Source organism: Cyclopterus lumpus, chromosome 23 (genome assembly GCF_009769545.1).
Source record: "Cyclopterus lumpus isolate fCycLum1 chromosome 23, fCycLum1.pri, whole genome shotgun sequence".
Lineage (NCBI taxonomy): Eukaryota > Metazoa > Chordata > Actinopteri > Perciformes > Cyclopteridae > Cyclopterus > Cyclopterus lumpus.
The window spans coordinates 12337497-12364214 of record NC_046988.1 but is presented as its reverse complement, the minus strand read 5'-3'; the positions used below and the strand labels follow the sequence as shown (position 1 = coordinate 12364214).

The 26718-nt window shown below is 44.2% G+C and overlaps 1 protein-coding gene across 1 annotated transcript in view; it reads left to right on the top strand.

Annotated features, from left to right (window-relative positions):
- pawr (PRKC, apoptosis, WT1, regulator) overlaps positions 1 to 26718 on the top strand; it is a 50959-nt gene that overhangs the window by 20025 nt on the left and 4216 nt on the right. The window contains 3 exon segments of the mRNA XM_034526750.1: positions 16884 to 17009; positions 22222 to 22256; positions 25245 to 25350. Of these exon segments, the coding sequence (XP_034382641.1) occupies positions 16884 to 17009; positions 22222 to 22256; positions 25245 to 25350 (267 nt within the window).

The following is a 26718-nucleotide window of genomic DNA, read 5'->3' as shown; positions in this document are numbered from 1 at the left end:
AAGATCTGTGCCATCGAAGCCTACGGTTCTAATTATTAAAACCACAGCGACATTGAGACCAACCACCTATTTTCTGCACCAAGTTTGTGTACTTGCAGAGCAGCGAGTGACGCCGATGTAATTCTGGAAAGGTTGCGTCGTTGTTGACTTTGATTACGTGCGTTGCCGCGTGTGGACACACATTATCAGGTCGCTTTCTACGCCGCATGCGGAGGAATTTCATTTGAAGTTCCTGTAATCTGTTATTCTCTCCACATTTACTGCTCCGTTTGATTGTTGTTTTTTGCACCGAGCATGTCGGGATATGTAGTCGACTTAAACCATAACTCCAGGCTCGTTTGCGGCTTCTGCAGTGTCGATGGCTCCAGAGAGTTCGCCTTGAGGAGAGCAGATGGTGGCGTGAAGTTTTCAGGGAGGAGGGCTGCAACAGACCCCCAAGAAGATAACGGCCCCCCTTTGGCTGCATTAATGCCGAGGAGGGAGAGAGACTGCACACACACACACACTACACTACATATTGAAGGCTTCCCCCATCCAGCTTCTTCTGCCCTCATCAAATGCCCACTTGTTGTTGAAGAGCTTCCAGTGATGCTGTGCCACTTGTTTGTTTTGAGAAACTTCATCTGAATTCTGAGCACGTTTTGAGTTAATTAAATGTAATTCGCTCAAATATGTCGGTGTGCATACTAAAGTCACGATATTTTTATTGAAGAGGTGTAGCTGCTGCTGCTGGACAAGACTTCAAAAACTAGTTGTGGGCAGTTAGTTGTGAGACGTGTTCCAACTTTTATGTTTAATTGGAACCGGCTGTCCAAAGTTATTGCATAAAAATGAATAATAAAAAGAAGAAATGTATCCATGTGCTTATACGGCAATACATAGATCAGTGTGATAAACTAATAATAGCAATGACTGAAGCATAGCCACACAAACGAAATGTGATTATTGAATCCACATTTATTTATTACAGTTTTGAGTAAGAGCGTAATAAATGTTTAGGAACTAAAACTTAAAGATTCATCTAACTGAAAGATTTGATACTAAATCTAATTAAATGCATCACTTTTGTCTTATAACGAAATGAGAGTTTAATAATTCGGACTAGTTTATTAGTCGAGTATTACGTCAAGTTTATTGATGAATAAGAAAATTCCGAATGTGCTTTGCAGAGCTTTATCGGTTCCAACATACGACACCAACTTTCTTTAGACCATCTATTGGATCAAAGGAAAATCCTCACAAATTGAAACCGAGTAGACGGACATTTAAGTAATGAAGTCACAGTATTGAGAAAAATAATGACTATTAGTTAAGTAAAGTAGAAGATGAAGTTGTTATGAAACATCCTTTTTGGAACGTGATCCTGAAATCTCCATTAAACCAAAGAAGAAGAAAAAACGGCATTCCATGAAGATAACTATATAATGCATTTTGGATTTGTGCCACATATTTCTTTATGGAGTTGTGCCACAGATGTTTTTGGACTCCACACCACGGGACCTGCCGCAGGGCCACTTTATCGCCCCTTTTCTCATCCTTAACGAAGCATTAGCACTCAGAGCATGAGCGACACAAGCATGTTGTGTGTGTGTGTGTCCTCCGCCTGAGGCACAGCGAGCCCTCTAGCGCACGACGAAAGGAACTCACTTTCGTCTCTGCGGTATCTTTATTGTCTCGTGTTTTGATACGTGCCTGCCGAAGCAAGATAAGACTGTACCTGCCAGTGAAATGACACTGCCGTCTGAGTCAGTTTATTGTGAGGCCACAGATAATATCGCTTCACTTATTGAACACCGGCTCAGTTCACCGGCGGCCTGTCTTGTCGCATTGTTCTCGCTCCACAGCGTCGTCTATGTTTAAACCTCTTGTTTTTTATTCTACTCACACGGAACATCTGCAAGGGGGGGGGGGGGGGTGTAGGTAGCCAGTCCGGTTTGGCCCGAATGGCCAGTGGCCACACAGGTTTGATGGTTCCACCAGATGCCATTTTCATGTTCGGCAGCTGCACCTTGGTTGGGGGGGGGGGGGGGGGGGTATTTTCCTAAGTGTCTGCTACTCATCTCTGCTGGCGAGGAGAGACGACTCTGGAGAGAATGCGGCGCAACCTGCCAAAGCAAACCCGCGGAAAGTTGATGAGCGTCCCACTGCCGAGGCTCTGGGGATCAACTCGCAGTTCATTGAAATTCCTCTGATATTGGAACTTGGCTCGCCTGCTCGCTGATTATCCGCTCCTCCAGAAATAGAGACTCACACGCACCACCGCTACCGTGGCTCTTATTCATTTTCTTATTCATTTTCGTGGATAAAAAGCAAACTTCGGCCCGTCTCTTTGTTTCCCATTGTCTCCGGTGGGGAGGTCATCGTTGTATTGCTCCACTTAGTAATGCACTCAAGTAATCTGGTTATTGTCGGCTTTCTGCAAGAAACCCGGTTTCTTTAATCGGGGATGGGATTAAGATTAAAAACAGTTAAAATAGATTATTGTAGAGTCATGCAGAGGAACAACTGCTTATAAAAACTGCTCATGAAAGCTCATAAGTATTATAAAGACAAAGAAAAACAGTGGTGAAATAAGTAGGTCGGGCAAACTGTATAAGTTCTCTGTATGAAAAATGGCCCCTATTGAATGTGAATATTATGAGACGTGTGTATATATAATATTTATATTCTTAGCTCATTTAATCTGTAACAGTACCAGCTAAGGTTTTGTATATAAAATCTTAATCTGCAGTTACTTGTAAAAAGTACAATATTCCCATCTCAAAAGTATACAATGAAATAAGAAAGTACCTCAAATGTTTTAATTCTAAGTTGAATACTTGAGTGCCACAGGACACATCGTGACTCGTAGAGATCGAAGGCCTTACTTACCAATAATGTATTGAGACAGTTTATATAGAGATTATACTCTCAGTCTACACCTTCATTAAAGGCTTTTTTGTTGGTTCTTTTTTGTTGTTGTTTAGAGGCCATTAACGTCTCTTCTCGTTGCAGCTCATCTGCTGAACAGTCGAGTCATGTGTCACATTCCTGATCGGCTCAAATCAGACTTTATCCACCTGCCACCTGCCTCATGTTGACATATCCCTTTTACAACCCCGGTCTATTAGTCAAGTCCCCGTGAACACCCTGTAATGGTCTTGGTTTACAAAGGGAACACACTGTAAACGGTGCATACTTCTCATCTAAATGGTACCAAATGGTTTGAGAATGTGTTGTTGCAGTGACGTTATCGTGCTGCTTGCGGGCTCACAACATGGGTACAGCTGTCAAACATGGACGCTGAAGGTCGCATTCCTGTTTTTCCATCTCATTTCAACGCTCTTACCCATAACGATGAAGGAACTCTGTGGGTGTAACTACCTTTTTTACTTATGATTGTAAATGCTTCTTCGCTGTATCCAGCTTCCCTCCCTTTTCATGTGAAATAGCCTTTCCTCTCGACGGGAGCCATCATGAATAGAAATGAAAATGGGGGAATGGGATTGCATGGATAGCAGGCTGGCAGACGTGGGCTTTAAATAGGAGTGTTCCCTGTGCTTTCCACTTCCTTTTTGTTTTTCTTCCGAAGCCGTGTCAATCATAGCTACAGTAGCCTCCAGAGGCCTCTCTCCTGCTGCGGTGTGCGGTAGGTAGACGGTACTCAGTCCTCTGTTTGTTTGGAAGAGCTACCCCTTCGGGCCTTAACAGGGCTTAACTGTGGATTCCACATGTGGGTTCAGCCACGCAGGTTGTCGTGCAATATGAGGCACAAATGGGAGCTGATATTTAGAGGCACTTAAAATGTGGCTTTGTTTTTCATTCCACATTTTTATGCGATTATGTTATTGGGCAAATTTGGGGTTTGGCATGGGTTTGATGCACACATGCACGATTTGCTGTGTGCACGTGGGCTCATGGCTCTCGGGTACGGCGATTCCAAAGGCACCAGACATACAAGTGAGGTGTATTCGGCTCTTTTACACAGAAATAGTTCAGAGTGTCTATATTTTCTTGAGATTAAACTACAAATGTACAGAAAATAAACAGTGATGTACAGTGTGTTTCTCTGTGCCAGTACCAGCTGGCGGTTGCTAGGTAACTTTATCTCTCAAATAGCCCACTGTAGTCTTTAGATGTCAACATACTCATAGTAAACAAACTTGTTGAAAAAGTAGAAGTTTCACGGCCCAAAAACTAAAGCCGTCCGTCTTGTTTGGCCTGTCACATGCACTGCGTGTGCGCTGCATGTGTAGCCTTTCAAAAGGCCCATTCTGCTGCACGCATGTTTTGCAAACAAGTCCTCCAATGTAGCCAAAGTGCACTTTCTTTTAAACCCTGAATGTGAGCGTTTCAGCCAAAGTATTCAACCTTACTGTACCGCTATCGTGGCAAATACCTCCAAGGATCCAAGGAAATGTCATGTCCTGTGAATAATTGGGCTAACTTGATCCTCCAATAATAAAAGGTGTTTGAACAAATAACAGAGGGTACGATATGAAGTAGAACAGGTGGATTCATCACTTTTGTAGTGGAAGGGGCCTCACTTTAACAGTCAGAGTGGTCTGCCAGATGGTATGCATTATAAGGAAATTGTAAATTCCCAGACCAGTTTCTTCAGCATGTGTCTACAAACAGCCCTTTATGCTCGTCGCATTCTTCTGTTATAGTTATTACAGCAATGACAATTTCCATTCTTTGACATCAAGGGAAAATCTTTAAAAAAAAGACAAAAGAGCCAACACGACCAAGAAGACAATTTATTTCCTATAAAGCAGTTTAATCCCAGAGACGGCCCTTGCCGAGCGAGATGTATCGCCCAAAAACAATTGAATTGTGACCTGTTCCTAAGCTGCTTGCCAGAGGTATTTGTTATGTATCTACGAGACACAGTATCTTTAATTAGGCTGCGAATCCGGCTTAAAAATTGCTCCACAACAGGCGGGACCCTTTTTTTTTTTTTATATGACAAAAAGGAAACAATCTCAGGAGGAAATCGTTGCTTTTCAAGCCACTCTCCACTAATGACTGGATCAAGGCTCTGAGCAAACTGCAATACCCAAGCGCTGTGGCATCTTGAGCAGAACACATTGTTTTTATTTACCGGAAAATTTGTTTTTAAATTGGTGCCAGACGTTTCCTCGATCTGAAAGTTTGCTTTTAATACGAAGCTCGGACATGAAAACATCACAAACATGCTCGGGAAGTATCAGTTGACTGGACGTAACAATAAAAGCAGAGCGTTACAGACACTAATCCCTGGCACAGCTCAATCTTATTGTCTGTTAAACGGACTAATAAGTTAAATTATGGAGGTTATTTCTGGTTTGATCCGGTTTGGCAGTGCCGCAGAAAGTACCAGAAGCGTGAGCTCTCCGAAGGTCGCAGAGGTGAGTCGATTTTTACGGTGATGCAACAAACCTTCTGGCAATTTTACTGATTGTCTAAGCGGACTCTTTCCAAACTCTTTGCAAACAGATCTTCAAAGAGACGTCAGCCAAAGGCGGTTTGCGTCACATTGACTAAAGATCAAAGCAGGTCACATGACCGTACCACCTGTGGGACGGGACAACAACTGTTAACGAATGAAAGGGCAATAGATATAGATGGAAAAATAGATTTTGGCACAAAAAGAAATCTAACTTTAAAATGTTGCAGACCGGCACATGCCGAGAGGACCATTCGGCCACGCCCGGTGTTTTTCCAGGACAGTTATTGATCTTTCTCCGGTGAGACTCTGTGACTGCAGCACCTGTGTTTACCAGGAGATGTGAAACAAACCAGAAACCTTTTTATTGCCAGGTGTGTTGTTCAGGTGCCGGATGGTTAAGCACTGCCATCAGGTGCCCTCAGGCTGCTACTGCTCTCCAGCTGCATGCGCGCACACACACACATGCGCGCACACACACACGCTGAGGGCGAGGCTGACTTACCACTTCTGTTCTCACAGCAGCTGTCTTCATAATCCGTCACTCAGCAGGTAGAGGTCATCTCGGTTCTGGCCGTGTGTGCTGTGCAGAAGAGTCTATTATTCCACACAGGCATGTTGTAGGCGTCGTAGGGCTTTGCGTTTCCTTTTGGTATCGACAGAAGAGGATTATACCACATGGCACTTTGATTGTTTGTTGCTTTACACTCTTGACTTGGCGTTCGCTCATCCTGGTGCATAATGTGATAGTTGGGGGCATCAAAAGCAACGCATTCTGAAAGCAGCTGCAAGAAATTCTCGATAGCTCGAGGAGTTCTGCCACATGCGATATTTTTAGTGCAGTTTAATTGACGTGACAAAAATTTAAAATGTCAAACCACACATGACTTCAACACAAGTTAAATATTACGCAAAGTTCAGCATTCATTTCCATTAGAGTCTACGATGTTGAGAAGGCAACGATGCAAGAGACTGGGTGTTAATACCAATATAATTATAAATATAATGGTTCCAAAAAACCCTACAAGAAATTCTGGAGTGCATACTAAACCTTCTACATATGTAGACATAAGATCAGTGTTCAAATCTCAGTGTCAGGAATTATTAAGATGAAATGAAGAAAACCCTGAACAGTTCTGTTCATTTCTGGATAATTGGAAACAGACTCCCAACTGAGAACCTGACACAATATCCCCCAACACGGCGAGACGGCCGACATATCTAGATAATGAAATGTCCTGGTTTCCCAGGACGGCCACATTTGAAGTGTGTCCTTGTTGGTGCTCCTTACTCTGCATATCAAGTCAGAGTTAATAAATGATTAACTTTAAGATGAAAATGGAAGACTGAAATAGTGAACATCACTACAAACACTGGATCAAATCAGGTATTTAGCTTCTTTCTCCACTGTGGAGGATGTACGGCAGTTTTATCGTGGAGCAATCCAACAACGTGTTTGCACTGCGGTTCCCTAGCTTCCTAAATGCTGCAGACCTGGCGCTGCTCCTGCCCAGCATGTCTGCGGTTCTTTTTTTGAGGGGCTCTATGAAACCTGAATAGTCCCAGAGTTGTTGGAGCTCTGAATGAGCGCGAGCCCCTCGGCCAAGAAAACCCAGCGCCGGCAGCCAAAACACAGGATGACCGAGCAGCGAGGCGGCGTGCACTGAATGGCACTTAGCCCTCGTTCTCGTTAGATAAACCCAATCGACACAGAATTCTGCTGCTCAAGTGTCAGAGCGCCACAATGGCCACAAGACGTCTCTTCTCTTTGTGAGGCGTCCATGGCGAGGAGGGCCTGCGTACACAATGCCTCTCTGTCCAGGCGCTGGGCTTGTTTCTCCTCTTGCCAGTTCAGTCCATGCCAGGTTGCAAGGTAGACCAGTGCCCACACGGTCTTCTGGTTAAATAGAAGAATGCTCTGGGATACCAGATGCTAAACAACCCATTTGGCATCGCGCCGTAGGGGGGCAAGGATTCGGCTGTCCACGTGATGGGATACCAGACATTCCAAAGGGAGGGGGGGGGCGATTGTGGAGAATTGGAGGCCGCCGACCACAGCTCGGGGTCAGAGGTCACATTGTAGTCTGCTGATAACATATCCGCGAGATAAGAAGTTATTAACTCTGAGGTATAAGATTTCCTTCTTGTCCATGTCTTTCACAAGTGCAAACATGCATGCAGCCAGATGCACACGGAACATTTTAAAGAGATGCCCGAGGCTCACAGTTATCAGGTCCGAGATATCCGAACACCAGATCACAGGTCAGTTTAAATCGATTATAATACCAGTTTTTCTCTGCCCGTGTTCTCAAAAGGTGTTATGCTTCCTGCTGCAAGAAGACATCTCATTATACAGTACACGGTGTCCTCTAGCGATGAGAACAACTCCTCAAATGAGATGCTGGTTTATGCACCAGTCATTAGTCATCAGTTATTTGAGCATGATTGGCAAAAAACATCTTCATCAGCGGATGAAGTTTGCTCATCAAAATGCAGACTGCCGACATAAACCCTAAAATGCAGTTAAATTCTGGACATTGAACGAATACCTCTATTCCAACGTTTCAGAATTGGATGAACTTTCCTCGATCCCCACGCAGAGGAATACAATTATTCTCCTTTTATTAGACTTCAAGCAGTAGACGGATGCCAGGAGATGAGTGTAGAAGTGATTTAACACATAGGTCACCAGGATGTGACATTGGGATATTTCTTCTAAGATAAAAACCTAAATAGCCGGAATGCGGAGGAGCAGAAGACGATGGAGGCTGAAGTGTGACACGTGAACCCAGCGGGATGTCTAAACGCTGCTTCAGTGCCCTTTTACTTCCTGGCTTTTCATCCTCCCTTCTTTGTATTACTAGTTTTTATGAATCCTAGCTGTATTTGGACGATAAGCTGTAAGATAGAAAACGACCGGGTAAGTCAGCAGTGATCTAGAAACATTTATTTATTTATATATATATATAGTATTTAAAAACTGTCAAAATAAGCTAGAAATAAAATTTACATTACATGTCATTTAGTTGATGCTTTTATCCAAAGCGACTTACAATAAGTGAAGTGGCCGGGACACACAGATGGTAGAATAAAAGTTAAGAAATAAAATGCACTAGTGAGATGCACAAATAACATGCAATAAACGTGTTGCAAGACCACCATTGTGCAGCAGCTTGGTAGGAATGAAAACATCGGGACAGGAAGGAAGACGTGCGCATGCCAGCGCCGGGGCGAAAACGAGATTAGGGGGTTAGACAAAACACAGGACCGCTTCCCCCCTACGGCCTCCGTGCGACACGCAGCAGGCGCCCCGTCATTACTGCCGGTTTGCAGGAACAGGATTCATTACCGGGACGCGGGGCTCTGGAGGGGCTGCTGGGATAAACACTCCTGCAGCAGTCACCACCAGGCTGCCCCCGCTGTCTCGATCCGGCTTGAGTTACTGCCGCCCCGTTCTGTGGCCGGGACACACAGATGGTAGAACCATCCTGCTTCGCTCCGAGCAGCCCGAAGCCGGTGTCCGAACTGAGGGAGAGAGAGCGGTTATTACTCAGTGTCAAGTATTAGGAGGATGAGTGTCAGGACGGCTCTGCGGAAAGCAACCGTAGTCATCATATTTCACATATGTGCTGTATTCACGAACAGTTATATTTATTTAAACATCGTACGCTATTGAGTTTCCTCCTCAATACACCTTCATTTCATATTAAATCGAAAGTATTAATACCGTTTTAATGGACCTGGTTTAAATTTTTTTTTTAAAAGATCATATTATTCTAGGCTACCATTGATTTACATCCATTACTGTCAGAGTAGTTGCATAATCCTTCACAGTGAACATCAAGTCTGTATTCGCTTTCGGTCCGTGTCACATTATTGTCCCACGGTAATGCGGTTAAAGTGCAGATCATAAAAAATAAATAAAAAGAAGAATTCTGCACTGGGTCAACTCGTAATGATGTAGTTTTGACACGTTCACTGTGATGAATTGCGCAACTCAAGTTTCGGCTGTCGGCTGAAAGACTTTCATTCTGCACTCGCGGTAAGAAATCAAAGCCTTCGTATAGCTGGAGGAGCAGAGTGATGCATCCAGATTTCACTTAATTTAATCTACACGATTCCCTCTGAGGAAACATTACAGAACGGCTCGATGTCTCCTGCAACAGTTTGATGAACTGGAGCCACCATTCGAGTCTCAGTTTTAAGAGGCGAATAAAAATATATTTGTGCCTAGCATAAAAAGCTGAGCCTCTACCTGCTGCTCGGTGAACTTCTAAAAGACTCACTCAATGTAACGCCTTCATCTCCTCCACTGGGAAGCCAGTCAGCGGTGTTCATGAGGAGGAGGTTTGAGCAAATACACACAACAACAACAACAAAAGATGAAGACTTCCAGCACAACAGGAGAGAAGAGTTAAGCCTGCACTCAATTTCCAAGGATGGCAATGTTTATACCTGAAGGGGAACCGAATACAAAACAGAAACAGACTCTTCAGGTTTTATGAACCTCAGTTAGATGTCATGGATGCGTAACTAAGATTTAGCTACAGGTACGTTTTTAAATCCCTCTTTCCTTCTGGAATGGAGGTGATGTGTGTTTTTGTTTTTCATTTTTTGGTTTTTAATTCTTGAGAGGCCAAATATGGCATTTTAAGTCATTCAAACTGATTTGGCATTTTCCGTGATGCATAAACTCAACCTTTTTCGCTCAATATTTAACGGTGATCCAAGTCAAAACCACGTAATTACGCAATTTCTCCTTGATCCTGAATAATTTCTTGGCATTAAACATAATCAGGTAATGTCATCCACCGGCGGTGTTTTGCCGTTTCACACGTGCAGCTTCGAATTTCACCTGCCTTTTGATTTGGGAGCCCTCGATAAGCCCTCGAGAGCTCATCCACAGCTGGATCCTGGTTTGAATTGATAATCATTGTTTTGCACCCGAGGTCGGCACGCCGCTGTTTTTCCGATTGGTGATTCATTGGATTAACATTCAGCTCGGTGGAGCTCACACAGTGCCGGTGATGTCGGTAAGCGCTTAGTAAACTATACTCTTCTTAAAGCCCGTCAGTTTGTGCCTGCAGAGGTGCCACAGTCACGAGACTATTATGTTCTGCGGAGGGTCAGAGGCACAGCATGGGGCTGCAAGTAAGCCACTTTAAAGCAGCGAAGGGATTTATTTACGGTCTTCTATTGGCCCCTTTTACACTTCGCGGTGTTGCAGTCCATGTTGAAAAGGTCTCTCGGCCAGACAGCCTTCTGTTCCGTTTCAAGGCATTGGAAGGATGATTGACGGTTAGTTACTCTGGTATTTTGAGACGAGAACAAGTCCTACAAATGCTGCCGATAAAACCGCCGTTCGCTTCTTTTCTGCGACATGCTGGCGAACACCGATAGATAGCTCTGTGATATCGGCCTGCTGACGCATCGGGCAGCTCGAGTTGCCGACTTCTTGCCAAGCCAGACGTCTCTGAGTGGAGGACAGAGCAGGGGCTATGTGGTTGTTCTGTGGAGGTCTGCGGTGTTGTCTCATTTGAACAAGTTACCCCCTCCAGCAGCCAGACTCGAGCCCGGTCGAAAAACCGCTACTTTGTTCCAAACCTACTTTGGAGGTTTTTTAGAGCAGAGAACAAATTTGGCAAACTTAAAGTGTGCAAAGGGCCGTTTCCCCACAAACATATTAAACAGTTAAAGATCTCAGCCCAGCCCTGCTGAGTCTGACCGGCCTGCCCTCAGGGCCTCAGCTCCATCTGACGCATCCAGAGGAATGCTGATGCTGCTATCTCTGGGTCAACAAGCCGGACCCCTGTTGTTGTTTGTTTGCCGAAAGCTCCCCCCCCCCCCCCCCCCCACCCACACACACACACACCATGTAAAGCCAGCTCATGTTGAGGTCTGGCTGAGTGCTGATTAAAATATTAAAGTCTGACTTGGAGTGAATATGGGGGAATATAGGGTCAAGCAAACTTTAAGTTGAAAGCTTAAAAAAAAGTGGAAGGCAAACACTCAATTTTAAAGAAAGCGACCCGGGGCTTTGCGGCCATTACAAACTTTGATTCTTGAGAATGTTTTGACTTGTACGCCGTTTGACTCGACTCTGTCCCCAAACGACCTGATTTTGCATTAGATATTGGAAAGAGTGCATGAAAGCAGGCTGACTGTTGATGCATTTGTGGGGTGAGTGGGGTGGTGGTAAACCATGACAATTTGCAGCTTTACTTTTTGCTGACGAATTGTGTTTTTAATCTGCTTTAATGCCTTTTTATATTGTCCTTCCTTTCAGAACTCTTCTTCCTCGGTTCTGTGTCGGTCAGTGTGACATAATTACGCTGCCATTTTGACCTCAACTTTGACATTGTGATCCCTTCTGGTTAAATACAAGCTGAGAACAATTAGTTTGACAAAAGCAGAGCTTTTTTCTGAGTGCTCTAATATAATTGGGGTGCAGGCATGGGCCCCTCCAAACTTAATATATCTTGATTGAAGATTACGCAATTATTTGGGATAAAGGTCACAGCAGGTTTTCCATTACAGGATTAAAGGTAATATCTTTTCCGCTCATCAGCGCAGGTTCAGTCGCACCTTTTTGAGGCTGTCGGGTGATGTCTCACTCCGGCTCAGAGTTGGCGTACCCCTCCTTGACCTATCGCATGGCCCTGGCAGTCTGCGGTGTCGCAATAATCAGCCAGCAGCTCCGGGGTGGATGTCCTCTCTTTGATCTCTGCCATACCTGAGCGCAACGCTGTGCTGATGCCTGAGCTGACTGGCAGCCCGGACTAAAAGGACAGTGGGCGTCGGTGTGCCAGCCTCCCCTCTTCTCCAATACATCATCTTAATGAAGTCACCGTGCTGTGGCGAGTGGCAGGTGATTAATACACACAAGTCATTAAGCCTGCCGTATAAGAGTGCACCTCCAGCGGCGCCCTTTGCTTGTTTAGAGATGCATCTGAGGACCGGGGTCTGGCAGGCTGACGAAGATTTGTTCATACTGGAGCTCAAAGCGCTTCTCTGGGAAGAGGATTTGGGTTCGAGCTGGACCATAAACAAAATTCACCAAACTACCGACATTGAGTACATTTACGGCTGGTAAGAGATTCACATCCTCATGAAATACATCGTCTGAATTATTAAATACCGACAACCAGTGATGTTTACCTTCAACCAACCAGTCGGCCTAAAGTTCAGTCTTTTTTTTTAACTTGTCAAGCTATAATGAATCCAGAAAAAACACCAATGTAAGATAGTACAAGTAGAATATACTGGTATTAAAATATACTTATCATTATGCACATTTTAGATCATATTGCCTAGGTACGGTGTGTATTAATGTACTATAGGTAAAGCTTTTCCAATACAATATGTGGTAATTTTTGCACATTATTAATGACCAAAGTGCTAAATTGTCCCGCTGTCAATAACCTTTTGGTTAATTTCTAAACAAATGAAATTCTAAATGGACTGAAACTTGTCATTTCATGATGAACCCAGGATATAAATGTTATAAACAGACTTGTGCATTGCTGCGTTAGTGGTTGCCATGGATGCCTCTGTAGCTATAACTGCCTCTATTATTTGAGGTTGTTTTGAAACGTTGCCGTGTCTTTGTTCAGTATGAATGCTATAAGTGGGTGAAAGCATAGTTTTACTCTTGAGATTTTATTTTTGGGCTTACACAGGTTATAGACCCTGGCTTGTAAAATGTTTTGGAAGATTATTGCAAAATGAACCCCTTCACTGCTATTATGAACTCTATGTATTATATTTACCTTGAAATGGTATGGACCCCTCGCCTCTTACGTCAAGCACCTGTTTGTTGGATTTATGGGGGATTTATAATAATATATATTCATTATTATGTTTTCACAAGTTGATGATCACCTGAAACTAAAAGGTTTTCCTTACCTTTAGAATGAGGCCTTCACATCTGCTTAGGCAGCAGTTCTTCTTCAAGGAGTCCGCCGTGTTGCACCGCCATGTTTCTATAGTAGCCCAGAACAGACAAACCAATTATTTTTGAAAAGGACGGGTGGGTGGAGGGGTATCCAGCTGGTTGCAATCTGCAACTTCTCCACGAGATGCCACTTAATCCCTCACACTGTCCCTTTTTTTAATGCTTAATTTAGAGTTCCATCTTTATTTCAAACGTCCGCTGTGAAATGGATTTGTTCGCCTAAATTGCAAAAAGTTTACATTCGGGTGACGATTTCTTACTTTTTCACATCGCTTTGTCACAATGTTGCACCGAAGGCAAATGTCAGAGGAGCAGAGCTTAAAGAACGCTGCCTTTTTGTTGTGCAGACAAAGAATCAAACTGCATTCGGCTTTGGAATAGGTGGCTAAATATGTTCCTCTCCAGAGAAATAGTTTCCAACTACAACAGACGTTCCAGTAGACAGAGGAGCGCCACTCAAGCGTCTTTAATTCTTCCCGTGCGGAGTGACGGACAGGGGTCACCAGGCTGGAGCGGACCAGGATACGTGTTTTACTTGTTTGGAGTAAACACTCTCGCGAGGCCCCGACTCGTCATTCCTGCTGTAAACAGGAAGCAGAGAGGATTCTGGAGAATTTGGCTGCTGCTTTTCAGACTCGCGCTCGTCTTTCTAATCTCTTTGATTTTTGCCGCGTATCATCATCATCATAGGAATCCGTGTGCATCGACTTGGGGCTGCATTTTACAGTATTAACCTGAATTATGGTTCATTCGAGGTCAGTTCATCAGAGATGAATGTATATTGACTCTATTTACAGGAGTAATAATCATGTAATTTAGCAGTTTTGGTGATTTTTGAATTATTCATCAATCTGAACGTCACCAAAAGTGTTATTGAGATTGACAGTAGCCGACTTTACAATGACCCTTTTTGGAGAGAAGGAAACTGGTGCAAAAATGTTCCCATAAATATGGGATACACAAAAAATGTGTTCTTTCAGAAAAATGCAGGACCCAAAAAGGCTTTTCAAAAAAAGTTGATTTCTCTTTTACTTTCTTCAAGGCAACACTCTCTGCTGTACACTTGGTCGCTTTTCAGAATCGGCCATATCAGTACAAAGTGTGCGTTCATGCACAAACTAAAGCAGAGCGATCCGTTATAAGAGACAAGTCTGCAACCACGAACGCCGTGCTCCGTAGCTTTGTCACCGCTTGTGTTCAAAATGACCCCATTTTGAGTAACTCTTCGTTTCGGACACGTTGCGGCCATTAAATGTGAACACGTTCCTCAAAGCATTCAAAGTCAAAGCACGGCTCATTCATCCCTCCACACCTTCGCCGCTTCTTTCCACGGTCCAAGGTAAGAAATTGGCCAGAAAATTACACTGAATTCAGGGGCAAAAACATCCCTTATATGGTTGCACACAGATCCCCCTTTCCCCTTCTTTCTTTTCTTTTAAATAGAAGAAAAGGCACATCAATTTGGAATACTAGAGGGCAGAACGGGCTGCATCTCTATCCAAAGTAAACTTTGAGATTCCAAATTCCACATTTCAAGCAAGTTTGTGCATAGCGGGGTGGTGAGTCAGTGCACAATTCCCTTTTGTGTTGACACAGACAAACTGCTGTTTACTTTGAGCTTTTAATCTCCAGAACCTCTGCCCTCTATTTCCCACATGGAGTCGACTCCTAAGCTTTAAATGGTGCCCTGTCGAGTTGGCAACCAGTAAACTGCTGCAAGAAAAAGTTTCACGTTTCAGTGCAAACCGGTGCGTTCCAATGCAAGAACAGCACAAAATCTCTCTTGACACAAGATTGGCTTGTGCACATGCATGCTAGAGATGGAGAGAAGGCTGGTTGGCACCGAGTTACGGGAGGATGAGGAGATGGAGAGGTTGCACCCACAGTTGGAGTCAAAAAGAAAGGCGCTGCCCCTCCCACCACCCCCCTCTCTCCAAGGACAACTGATAAACCGTTTGACAGGAAAGGCCTTGCAAATGACTGCATTCCTTGTTGACCTTGTAAGGCTATTTTTACTGCTAAAAGGCCCTTTTGAGCGGGCACCTTTTGTTCTCCCCTGCAGCTCGAAACGGGAAAGACTGGTGTGCATTGTGACCCTCTGGGAGTTTGGCCCCGGCCTCGTCGCCATCCAACCATCCATCCTAGCGTCGAGGCCCCGTTTACGCAATGAATCGTCGCCGCTCCCGACAGATGAACTCTGCCGCACGGTCGACCGCAGAGTAACGCAAATAGGAAGCCGAAGGCTGTGCACATATTTCATGATGAAGCTCGGATTACTAAGGAGCGAGAGTTGGAGGTTTCTGCCAGGCAATGTGCAAAGATATCTGCCTCGATAATAAAAGCTAACCCCCACACTCGTCTGTTAGAGGGATGTTTGCTCTCTGTGTGTTTGTACATGTCTCTTGTTGGGTTTTCAAGGACATTCCAACGGTCCAAAATCCCCTCTGACTGTCCCCAGGAGGTGAAAGGCCGTCTGGCGAGCCGCCTTCCTGTTGCCTGACTGGTCCATCTAGCGTTCGGTGGTGTTTGAGCTGCAGCTCCTCTGGGAATTCCTGGAAGTGAATGTGATTGTGTCTTAAGAGGATTAAGAGGAGACCCCGGCTGTGTTGAGCCAGAGGTCAACGTTGCTGTTATGGTGGGAATGACCTCGCCTGTCGGTGTGTCAACGTGCACTGAAGCGGACGAGTTACCGTTGTCTCTGCAGGGGCCTGAACTTCATGAACGCGGAGCGTTGGGGATTAGAGAAACCTGATTGTCTGTTGCAGAAAGCTGATTTCTATGTGGTGCGAGCACGTTTCTAACACGTGTCTGTCTTCTTACAAGAGACCGTGTGCTTCAAACACATAGCTGAGGCAGGATTTGTCGTGGGATTAAAGAGGCCTTCAACACACACACAGCTCTTCGTCTTTGTATCCAAAATGATAAACTCCAATATTGGAGGGCAAATTCACAAATGGATTTCACAGCATTTGCGACCCCAAAATCTGCACAAATGGGAACAGGCAGATAGCATCTCAGTGCATCTGCGCTATTTGCACACATTTAAATGACTTAATATGCATATATTAAGTGCTATTGGAACCTTTTTGGTCGTTTTTTTTGCGCAGTTGTATCTTTATTAGCATTTGTTAATCAGGAGTGGTACGCAATTCATGACGGTATCAGTGGCCGTAATCCATCCTTTTTCAATTTCTTTTGAAAAATAACAGTTTGCAATACGAGGCGAGGAAAGAAAGCAATCTTAAATCCATTATGCACTAGTTCGTAGGGAAATTAGATTACTGACAAGCCGTACCTATGTGCGTGTTTCATACGAGGGATTTTCCTGCACAACAAATATTGGCTTTGTCCCATTTCACAAACGATTGCCGACGATTGTTTTGATCATTGAATTGTGTCAAAGAGTCTCCCCGTAACCCGATTTCTTGTTCACGTAATCGCATCCTTTGCGGCGGCTCTCGCTCCACCCCCCGAGGCCGATCCGAGCTGATCTGATCTATCGTTGTCTTCCTCTTCTCGCAGAGCCTGGATGAGCTGGACGACGACGACGCGGTGGAGAAGGACCGGAAGGAGGAGGAGGAGCTGGTGCAGGCCAACACTTTCCAGAACGAGGCCATGACAGCTGACCCCGCCATCGGCCACTTCGTGGTAAGACACAACATGACGGGAGGAGGAAGGAGGCGCACATTTCCTTACTACATATTGGTTGTTTCTCTTGATATTTCAGCCTCCACTTCAATTCAGTGAAGATTCAATATACACATACGTGTTATAAGAGGTCATTCATAGCCCCAAAAAGAAACAGGCTGCCAGCATCCAAAAAAGACTGGATGTGTCTGTGTCCCATCCACTCGTGTGATGCTCTGCTTTTCGAGCAGAATATGATTCAGATTGATACATCGGTGCTGCCAAACAGAGGCACTGTTGCTCAGGGAGACACCCAGAGAGCTCAGGAGCCGAGTTTGCTTTAAAAAAAAAAAAGAAAAAAAAAAGCTGCAGTGACTCAAAACCCAAAAGGTGTTTCGGCATTTCGTCATCACTGCGAAATCGGTTATAAGGAGTAAGAATCGCTCTGAAATCCTGTGAAAGCTACTTGGAGACACGGTTTCTCACAGGTCTTTTTTAAAAACTTTTTTCTTTGGCGGTGTAATTTTCTTCTACGTCAAGCTGGTTGAACGTACAAATGTTCCTGTGACTTTACAGATATGTATTTTGTTTGTATCAAGATGAGCGTTATATCAATTAAAGTATAGATTCTGTGCAGCACGAGGTTCAAAGCCACGTTCATCAAACTTCGTTTGAAAGCCGGGGCTTTGGATCTGCTTTGTGTACAAGGTGTGAGTCAGGTACTGTTAACTTCAAAATAAGTCTTTTAATCTTAACGCGCAACATTGTGCTCATTTGATAAAAGTTAATCTGTGCACAGGCAGTCTGCTCTTCCTCCAGGTAACTGACATAAATCATAAAACGGGAAATCAAATCAGAAATGACAAGCTCGTAATTTGAGTCTTTTTATTATGTCTAGTCGTTCACATTCAGTAGTGCAGCAGTGTTTACATCAAATACACAGAGGGATTTTCAATGAGAAATGAAGCACACGCAGGATATGAAAAACATCCATCTGTGTAATGACGGAAAGCGCTCCGATTGTATTTCTGTAAAACATCATCTGATTTACATGAAAATTGCTATTTGAAAGAAATAATAAATAAATACAAATCTCACATGGCTGCCCCACAGAGTGACAACCCTTGTGGATGTGGCTGAGAGCTGCGTTCCAGATGGGTCGGCTGTAATGCATCAGCAGGCTTATTTGTTTTTTGGGCTGGACCCGTCTGAGGCTGTTTACACGAAAGGAGTTGTGTATGAGATATGTACACAAACACCACACTAACAAGAAGATTGAGACAGCACCTGCTGAAACGTAGCCCCCGTGGTAATGAAAAGCAGGAGTATTTTCCCTATTTACATGAGGTAGACTACACGTAAACAACAAGCCTTTCAAGACAATCCGTGTGCTGCAGCTTCTACCGGTTCATCTATAACGAGCGATTCCCATCCTTTAAAACCGACCGTGTCTTCATGCCTGCTGAATCTATTCTTGCTAAAGTTCACAGCACGAGGCCTAACGGGGACCAGATGTGTTGATGCAGAAACTAACCATTAGATGTCTCTCTGTTACTCGTACGAAACTGACATTCATATATTCCGCTGTGCCAGCCTGCTCAGGAAGAGGCGTACTGGGGGAAATAAAGAGTCGGAGGACTCCAGTGTGGTCAGTGGATTTACTGCGGAGCTGTCAGTAAGACATCTGTAAAGATGGAGCATCCCCAAAAAAATGTGCCGCTCCCCTCGGGCCTCATTTATCAACGGGAGACAAGCAATTGCCACGTCAGGCCCGTTATGATATATAGCGTCCAGCCAGGTTGAGCTGGTATCAAGATATCTGGACTAAAAGCTTATTTTTAATTTTAAAAAACTTTGTGAACAGCCTCCCGCTGGTCTCGGAGGATGTTAACAGGACTTGATGGAAACTCCTGGAAGGATCTTGGATTATTTTCCTTTTTCCATATTTCTTTTTTTTCTGGGGACCTGTGCTCCATTTAGATCTGCTTCTAGATAGAGTGTGTGTGTGTGTGTGTGTGTGTGTGTGTGTGCTCTCTGTCTCCGATATGTGCCGGTGTGAGAGGCCCTCTGCAGGCATGTGGTCCTTGTTACCAGCCCTCTTAAGTCCTACAAGAAAACCTGTTCCAGTGATCCAGCCGTCAGAACCATCTGGAACATTCCTCGGGATCATCTGCATTTAAAATATGACGCCAGGTCCACAACAGAGCACATGTTCTGCCTCTCTCTCTCAAATGGGAAACACTTACGGCATCCAGCGCTATTTGAGGAGCCTAATTTGCACCTTTCAGACCAGAGCGTCATGCGCGAGCGGGGCGGAAGCTGTTCGCTCCCCATCGCATGGCGTTTCCAACCTGGAGCCTCTGTGCAAAAAGCGCATTTCATCTCGTTGCCTGAAACAATATTTGATCACACTCACACTTCTGTTGATTCAAGATTTTAAAGGATTGCTGTCGTATAAGCCAACTGAACCGCACCAATATTTATCCTCGACGGGACTTCTAGCTGCAAAAATAGTTTAGGTAGTTGGTGAGGAACCGAAAAACATTTTCACAGCGAACCAGATCTAATCAAACTTTATTCAGATACTATTTGAAACAGTCTGTTGCACATTAGGCAGCCTGTTTTTTTATTTTTTATATTACAGGCATGACAACAGCTGTAGCAGTCAAAACAGGGCGAGTGTTTCTGCAGCTGTTTACAGCGTTCGCAGGTTAGGGCTGTTTTTCATCTTCAGCCCTGGATGGATGTTGATATTTTGACATCTATTTCTCTAGCCGACATCAAAGACTGAGACAGGTGGGGTTAGCATCTAAATTTAAAAAAAAAACTGCAATAGAGTGACACGTCAAATAGTCTCCCTCTCCTTGCCAGTGATCTCTCCCAGGGTAGGTACTTTCCAGTAGCCTAGTTTTCCTGGTCTGCTTATTATAAATTATCATTACGTCAATCATGTGTGCTTATTTAAAGAGCATCTCTCTCACCCTTACTGGACGCCTCCTGTAAAATCGGGATCTTCATCGGCTTTGTACAGAGAAATGCTCTGAGCGCTGCATGCGCTGTCAAGGCAAATATCATATTCAATGGCTTTCCTCTACCGAGTTCTGCATAAAATCATAGTTCACGTCGAGCCATAAATGTCCGCGAGACATTCGAATGCGTTCGATCCCCTCGTACACAAAGAAATGCACATTAGGTCGCATTCTTCTCGGGTTCAAGTGATGAAGTACTTGTTTTATTGTTGATATTTGTCTGTGTTCTTAGTAGCGCTGCAGTCGGGCTTATGGGAGCTGTCGGCGCAGCTCAAGCGTGATAAAGAAAGTTGCTCGTGCGGAGTGACGAAGCCGCACATGAATTACGCTGACCTTGTCTCGCAGATTCACGTTCCAGACAGAGAGATGCCGGTGTTGAGCCTTTAGTAGTTCCTCACTGATGGAAGGAATGATGGCCCGCAAGCTGCCGCATACAATTACAATGAGTTTGACACTGCGAGCTTAAACCTTCAGTTTCACTCGATAAGTTCTCATGCTCAGGTGCAGCGGGTGAAAGCCTTCTGCTTTCGCTGTAAAGTATAATTTAAAGAACTCCTCAGAAGACAAACGGACTCTGAATATGGAACTTGCTCATTCTGGATCTTATAAAACGGATGTATTAACGTTTTTTTGGGAAATGTGAAACCAAACGGTAGTTTCCTACGTAGTCAGGAAGCGGACCGTGTTCTTGACCAGCAGACTGGCTTTCCAGGTCAATTGTATATTCAAGTTACACTTGACTGTCGAGGCCAGAGCGTAAACACACATTTACATATAGACAGCATTTTCTGTTACTACACTGGGATCTGTATTGACTGGACGCTCTGAGGTTTACAGCTGCTGTATCCATCACATATCGACCAATATATAGTCTTTCTTCCTCCTTTTCTGTCTCGTCTTTAGACGACTGATTTGGTATCCCGTTAATTCATCATTTACTCTGGGACGGGGGATGTGGGAGTACTGAAACGCAGACTGGATCAACAGAATTATCAATCAACGTGAAATCAGGATCTTCTCAAATCAGACAAAACAAGCAATCTTAATAAAACGACGGGAAATTTAAACGGACGTTTAATAAACTAAGTATTTCCAAATCCATCCATCTTTGATCCCAGTGTGCACAGTCTGGTTCTTCTTCTCCAACAACACCAACTCGGCACACATGACGAGTAGCACCATCTGTCCGCCTTCGACTGAATTCCTGATTAAAAAAAACCATTTTGTCAAATATATTTTAACGTCTACACAACTGGCTTTTCAAGTCCGGCTGTGGCAGCTGTTGGATTACACCAAATCCTCAAATGTCAGTCTCGAGAACAAATTTCATCAAAGCGCTCCTAAAACCAGGTGTTTCTTGAACCGGGTCTTGTGCGCAGATGATGTATTATTTAGTGTCTTGACCTGCTGCTGCAGCAGACTGCCCTCTCACTGTCCTCCATCTTACTAAATCCATCCCGGCTTGAGCCTGAGAGGTTTGACGGTTGGGATTTCATCCCCGGGTAATGGATGACATGTCACCCGAGACGGAGAGAGGCCAGTGCGGGCTGAGAGTCGGGCACGCCGTGTCCCCACCCCTCACCATACTAAAGCCACGTTGTGCCTGACGGATTGCAGCAGAGCCACGGCTCCTCAATGAAACCCGGGAGCCTTCACTGCACAAGACCTTAGGAAGGAGGTGATGCACATTCATCTGACACGCCTCATTTTTCCAGGGGAAACGCTTTCTTTACCGAAGGCGGTTTTATTGGAGCATCACTGCTGTATAGATCTAAACAACCTTCAGATCATACAATAATGGGGAAAAAAAGAAGATGAACATGCACCTCCACATGTTGCAAAACAAGATTGCCTTCTTCGTTCTTCGTCTTGGGGCTACCGAGCTCCTGCTGAACTATTAAATGGAACAGAGCTCATCTATACATCAGCTCACAAACGTTCACACACAACCTAAAGGCTTTTTATAAATGTTGCTCCTGATGAATTTCTCTTGTCCTGTAGATGGTTTTGTGTTGTTTTTTTCCTTCTCCTTTTTATGGTGAACCAACACCACCCAGGGCAGCTGAACACAACAAAGGATACCTCAAAATTAATTCCGATATCTACTGCTTTTTCTGAAATTGAACGGCACTTTTCCATTAAAAACATTCTGTTATTGTTTGTGGACTGAAGATGATCTCTTCCTTTTTTTTGGTTTGTTTCAGGAAACCCCCAGATCTGGGAGCGGCCGCCACAAGAGGTGAGAATCGTTTTATTATCCTGACCCCGAGAGGGGAGTTCACCTGCAAAGTGTCGAGAGAAGGGCCAGCGGCCGGGATTGAGAAACGGCACTTTGAGTCATTAACTACGAGAGCAGGTTCCCTCTGAGATGATCCTCACTGCTGCTCTTTTCCTGCTTTTTGACGGCTCAAGAAAGATGACTGTTGATGACACTGCTGTGTTGAAAGTAAATAGTTTGCTTTGAAACGTTTATAAAATGCGTGGTTCACTTCGGTCGAGATTGCTCTGCGAGATTGCGTTTGATGAGGGGTTTTCAAACTTTTCTTCTTCTTCTCAAACAACCTCCAAAAGAGATTGATGTTTGTGCCGACACCTCCCGGGCACAAGGTTTTTCTTTTCATTTCATTAAATTTATGGTCGATAGTTTTTTTCTTCTTCTTTTTTTTTTTGGCGGAGATCAATAACATTTTGGTAAAAATAACTCTTCTTTCATCTGCTTCCATCGCATTACAATATTTATAAAATAATAGTCAATTGTGTAGCTCTTGAAGAAAACTGTACTTATTGACCAGATTCAGCATCACGAGTGCAGCCTGGAACACAGTCAACATCTGTGTGTGGGGTCCACTGTGTGTTTTTTATTTTTGCTTTTTTATTTGCAACCAAATTGCGACGTTGTTGCCAATCCCAACCGCCAAGTTCACCAGCTGACATTCAATCTGGCCATGTAATCATGGCTGCTGCTCTCATCAGCTGGCTCGGCCACACAGTTCTGCAACCCGCCAGGTGGGCTGGGCAGCAACTTTATAGATGCACGTCTCCCTATAAATTACTCTCTCTCTCTCTCTCTCTCTCTCTGTCAGCCATTCATCTCCTGCTCAGTTCGGTGGCGCTCTCCACAAATACTCATTGCGTAACGTTGAAAAGTTTGCTTTTACGCAGCCCAGACGCACGATGTTTCACGTTTTATATAACGAGTCTCACATTCAAAGACGAGTATCGAGCGTCGCTAGAAGTCATGAGTTTATGAAAAGGTATTTAATTGGGATTATTTTTGACTAATATTGCAATTGCGGAGTGAGATCATTATTATGTAAATGATCTTCGCGTCATTATTTTCTTTGTCAATGAAAAACACTTTTTAAATGATTATGGCTGTTAGCTCTATCGCCACAGTTGCCGTAGTTTGCACTGTGAGCGAGGTTAGCTACGAGGCATCGCCATGTTGAGAGCCGTTAGGAGGCAATCACAATGCTCCCTAGCTTGTTTTAAACTTCGAGCTCAAAAGGACTCTGAATGTCTTGACGTTTTCGTGCTATTTCGGGGAATTGCGGCGCTTTAATCAGATGGTTGATTACAGTGTGTTGTGGTTTCCAGTGTAGTTTATTTTTTTGACAGACGTGGTTATACTTGTTTGAGGCTCTCCTGCCTGTGCTCCCGCCTTCCCCCCCTGCCGAGGCCTCCCGAGAGCGCGTGATTGGCTCAGCCTCTCTCCCCCAGACCTCGAGCTGCAGGGTGCTAATGGGCCACGGTGTGATATTTAGTATCGAGGCCATGGATGTTTAGGCTTAGCGTCAACACCCGCTGTGTGTGTGTGTGTGTGTGTGTGTGTGTGTGTGTGTGTGTGTGTGTGTGTGTGTGTGTGTGTGTGTGTGTGTGTGTGTGTGTGTGTGTGTGTGTGTGTGTGTGTGTGTGTGTGTGTGTGTGTGTGTGTGTGTGTGTGTGTGTGTGTGTGTGTGTGTGTGTGTGTGTGTGTGTGTGTGTGTGTGTGTGTGTGTGTGTGTGTGTGTGTGTGTGTGTGTGTGTGTGTGTGAGATCTCTTTCTTCGGCCACGTGTTCGTTGTCACGCTTTGTAATGACGACAATGAGAGAGACAAACGAAATGCACTTTATTTTGCCGTACACGGGTAACGAGGACTCCCGATTGATCAAAGGCAATGGTTTGCTTTCTGGAATAATTAACTTTAAATGAATAATAAAGCTATGCAGCACTTGCCAAAGACACAATTTCTTATTTGGAAATATTTCCATAGCACATAAATTGTTGTTTTTTTTTTTTCTTTCTATATAGGACATTCAGAGCATTCATATAGTAGCCAACAAATGTTTGACTCGTGAGATAAAAGTACTTTTGTAAAGTGCTGGAAACATTACATTTGGCAGACCCTAAACACAGTGCAGATGGTACAAACAGTTCTATTTGTCTTTTGTCTTGCCAGCAGCTTTCCTGTCTGTTTCAGCTGTAGAAATATGCAGACAGCCCATTTCAGACAGTTCAGTGAAGCCTGCAGTCGTACGCAGAATAATTTGATTCCCAGGGAGATTTTGTACAAACCTGGCACAATCTGTTCCTGCCGGGGATACGTTGTAGTCGGGTTGGGGTGGGGGGTGCAGAGCCAGCAACTCGTTCCAAGTTTCCTCGTCGATAATTATCGAAACGAGGTCAGTAAGAAAATAAAGTGCACGTGAATATTGTTCCCCGGATTTCCCGGAATCTGTCTCTAAGCAACAAGAAGATGAAGAGGAGATGAGGTTAATGTTTTGCTGGAGCTGCATGCAAACCCATTTCTTTTTTCCCTCATCAGCTTAAGGACAGTGACGCACATGTTCCCACTGCCATTCTTGAGCCTATAATATGTAAATGTTATCTTAATCGGAATCCTTTTTGCACCAAAGTTGCAAAACCTCGACGGCCTTTTCTCCATTAATGGAATAAAAGGCGGAGGGGTTGTTAATAATGCACGGCTAATTGAAAGGGCAAACGCAGAAGATATTCTCACCTGTCCTTTTGATGATGGATGTTTCATCCCATTGAAGTTTAATACTGTGTGTGTGTGTGTGTGTGTGTGAGTGTGATTCATACCTTCAAGCAGCCCCAGTGTGAACACACTGTTGGACACTTTGAACAGTGGAAATTTGCGCAAAATCCTTCTTTTTTATGTGTAGAAAACTTGAGTGTTAGAGTTGTATTCTGTATTGTATTCATGTTTTTGTGTGTTTGTTACAGCTCCGCAGGATCTGAGGAAGAGGTGGGTGGCAACAGCAGACAGCGACACAACCGTCACGGCAGAGATGAAGGGAGTTTGGAGAAAAGGATGGAGGAGCTGGAGAGGGTACGTCTTCCGACCCGGTCGTTCGTATTACCGTTGGTTACAGTCACTGCTAATATGAATCAATACTCCGCCAGTGGAAACACAAGCCAGTTAAATAGTGCTTTAAAGGAATAGTTCGACATTTTCTTGCTAAGAGTTGGATCAATACCATTTGTCACTACGGAGCTGATGCCAAGAAGAGATTAGATTATCTTATCATGAAGCCTGGAAGCGGTGAGAAACAGCTTACTTCATAATTAATTCTTACCAGGACCTCTTAAATCTCAACTTTAAACGGCGAAAATGTATTGGGTAAATAATACATGCTATAACCATCTCTTGCTGATCGGCAGCAAAGTAGTAAAACGTGCGTGTGTGTGTGTGTGTGTGTGTGAATCTAAATCAACCCCAACCGCCATGATAAATGTAACGTCCTCTCAACGTTCTCAGTGCTCTCCGAGTTGTGGAAGCTTCCATCTACAACTCTTTAGCTGCACTCTGGTCAGATGCGTTTGCACTTGGAGTCCTTTTTGGGCGGCCGCCCGTGTTCTGACATTCTGGCTGGAAACTTCGGCTCGGCGCCGGCATAAATCCTCCTCGGTGCAGCGATGACCTTTTACAGTGCAGATCCGTCTTTTCCTCCCACACCGTCCCTATCAGACACTCAACACTTCCACGCCGCCACTGTGGAAACTCAACTCGGAATCAAATGTCACTCGGGCAGCTTTTTGGATTAAAAGGTTTTTAAAGTAAGTACTGCTTTGACCTCTCGGTTGAATGACTAGTAGCACTTACACAATCCCATTTCACACACTTATTTGTGTGCACCGTCTCTAAAGGAGGAGGCGTGTATGTCAAAAGTCTGTTCACATGACATTTCTGGCAGGTAAAACTCTGAGTCTGCAACAAATATCACTTGAAAGCCTCACAAATACAGAGATGTATATGTTGGATCTCAATAAATATATATCCATTTATATATCTCACAGAAATACATGTTCTCCAAAGCCAAGTAGTGTCTAAACAATGACACCTTTCTCCACTTATGGGGGCTTGGCCTGCATTACAATATCTGTGAAAAAAAGAGTACGAGACATCGGTGAGTTAATGCTTCTTCTACTGTACCTGCCTGATTGGTTTCTATGGAAACCATTTCCATGCTTTTCTGGGAAGTGGAAATTCTGGTGTGATCTTCATTTCGGTCATAAGGACAAACAGCAGTTTCAACTTGTGAGCTTGTTAAAACCTACAAAGACTCTGTGTGTCTGTGTCTGTGTGTGTGTGTGTGTGTGTGTGTGTGTGTGTGTGTGTGTGTGTGTGTGTGTGTGTGTGTGTGTGTGTGTGTGTGTGTGTGTGTGTGTGTGTGTGTGTGTGTGTGTGTGTGTGTGT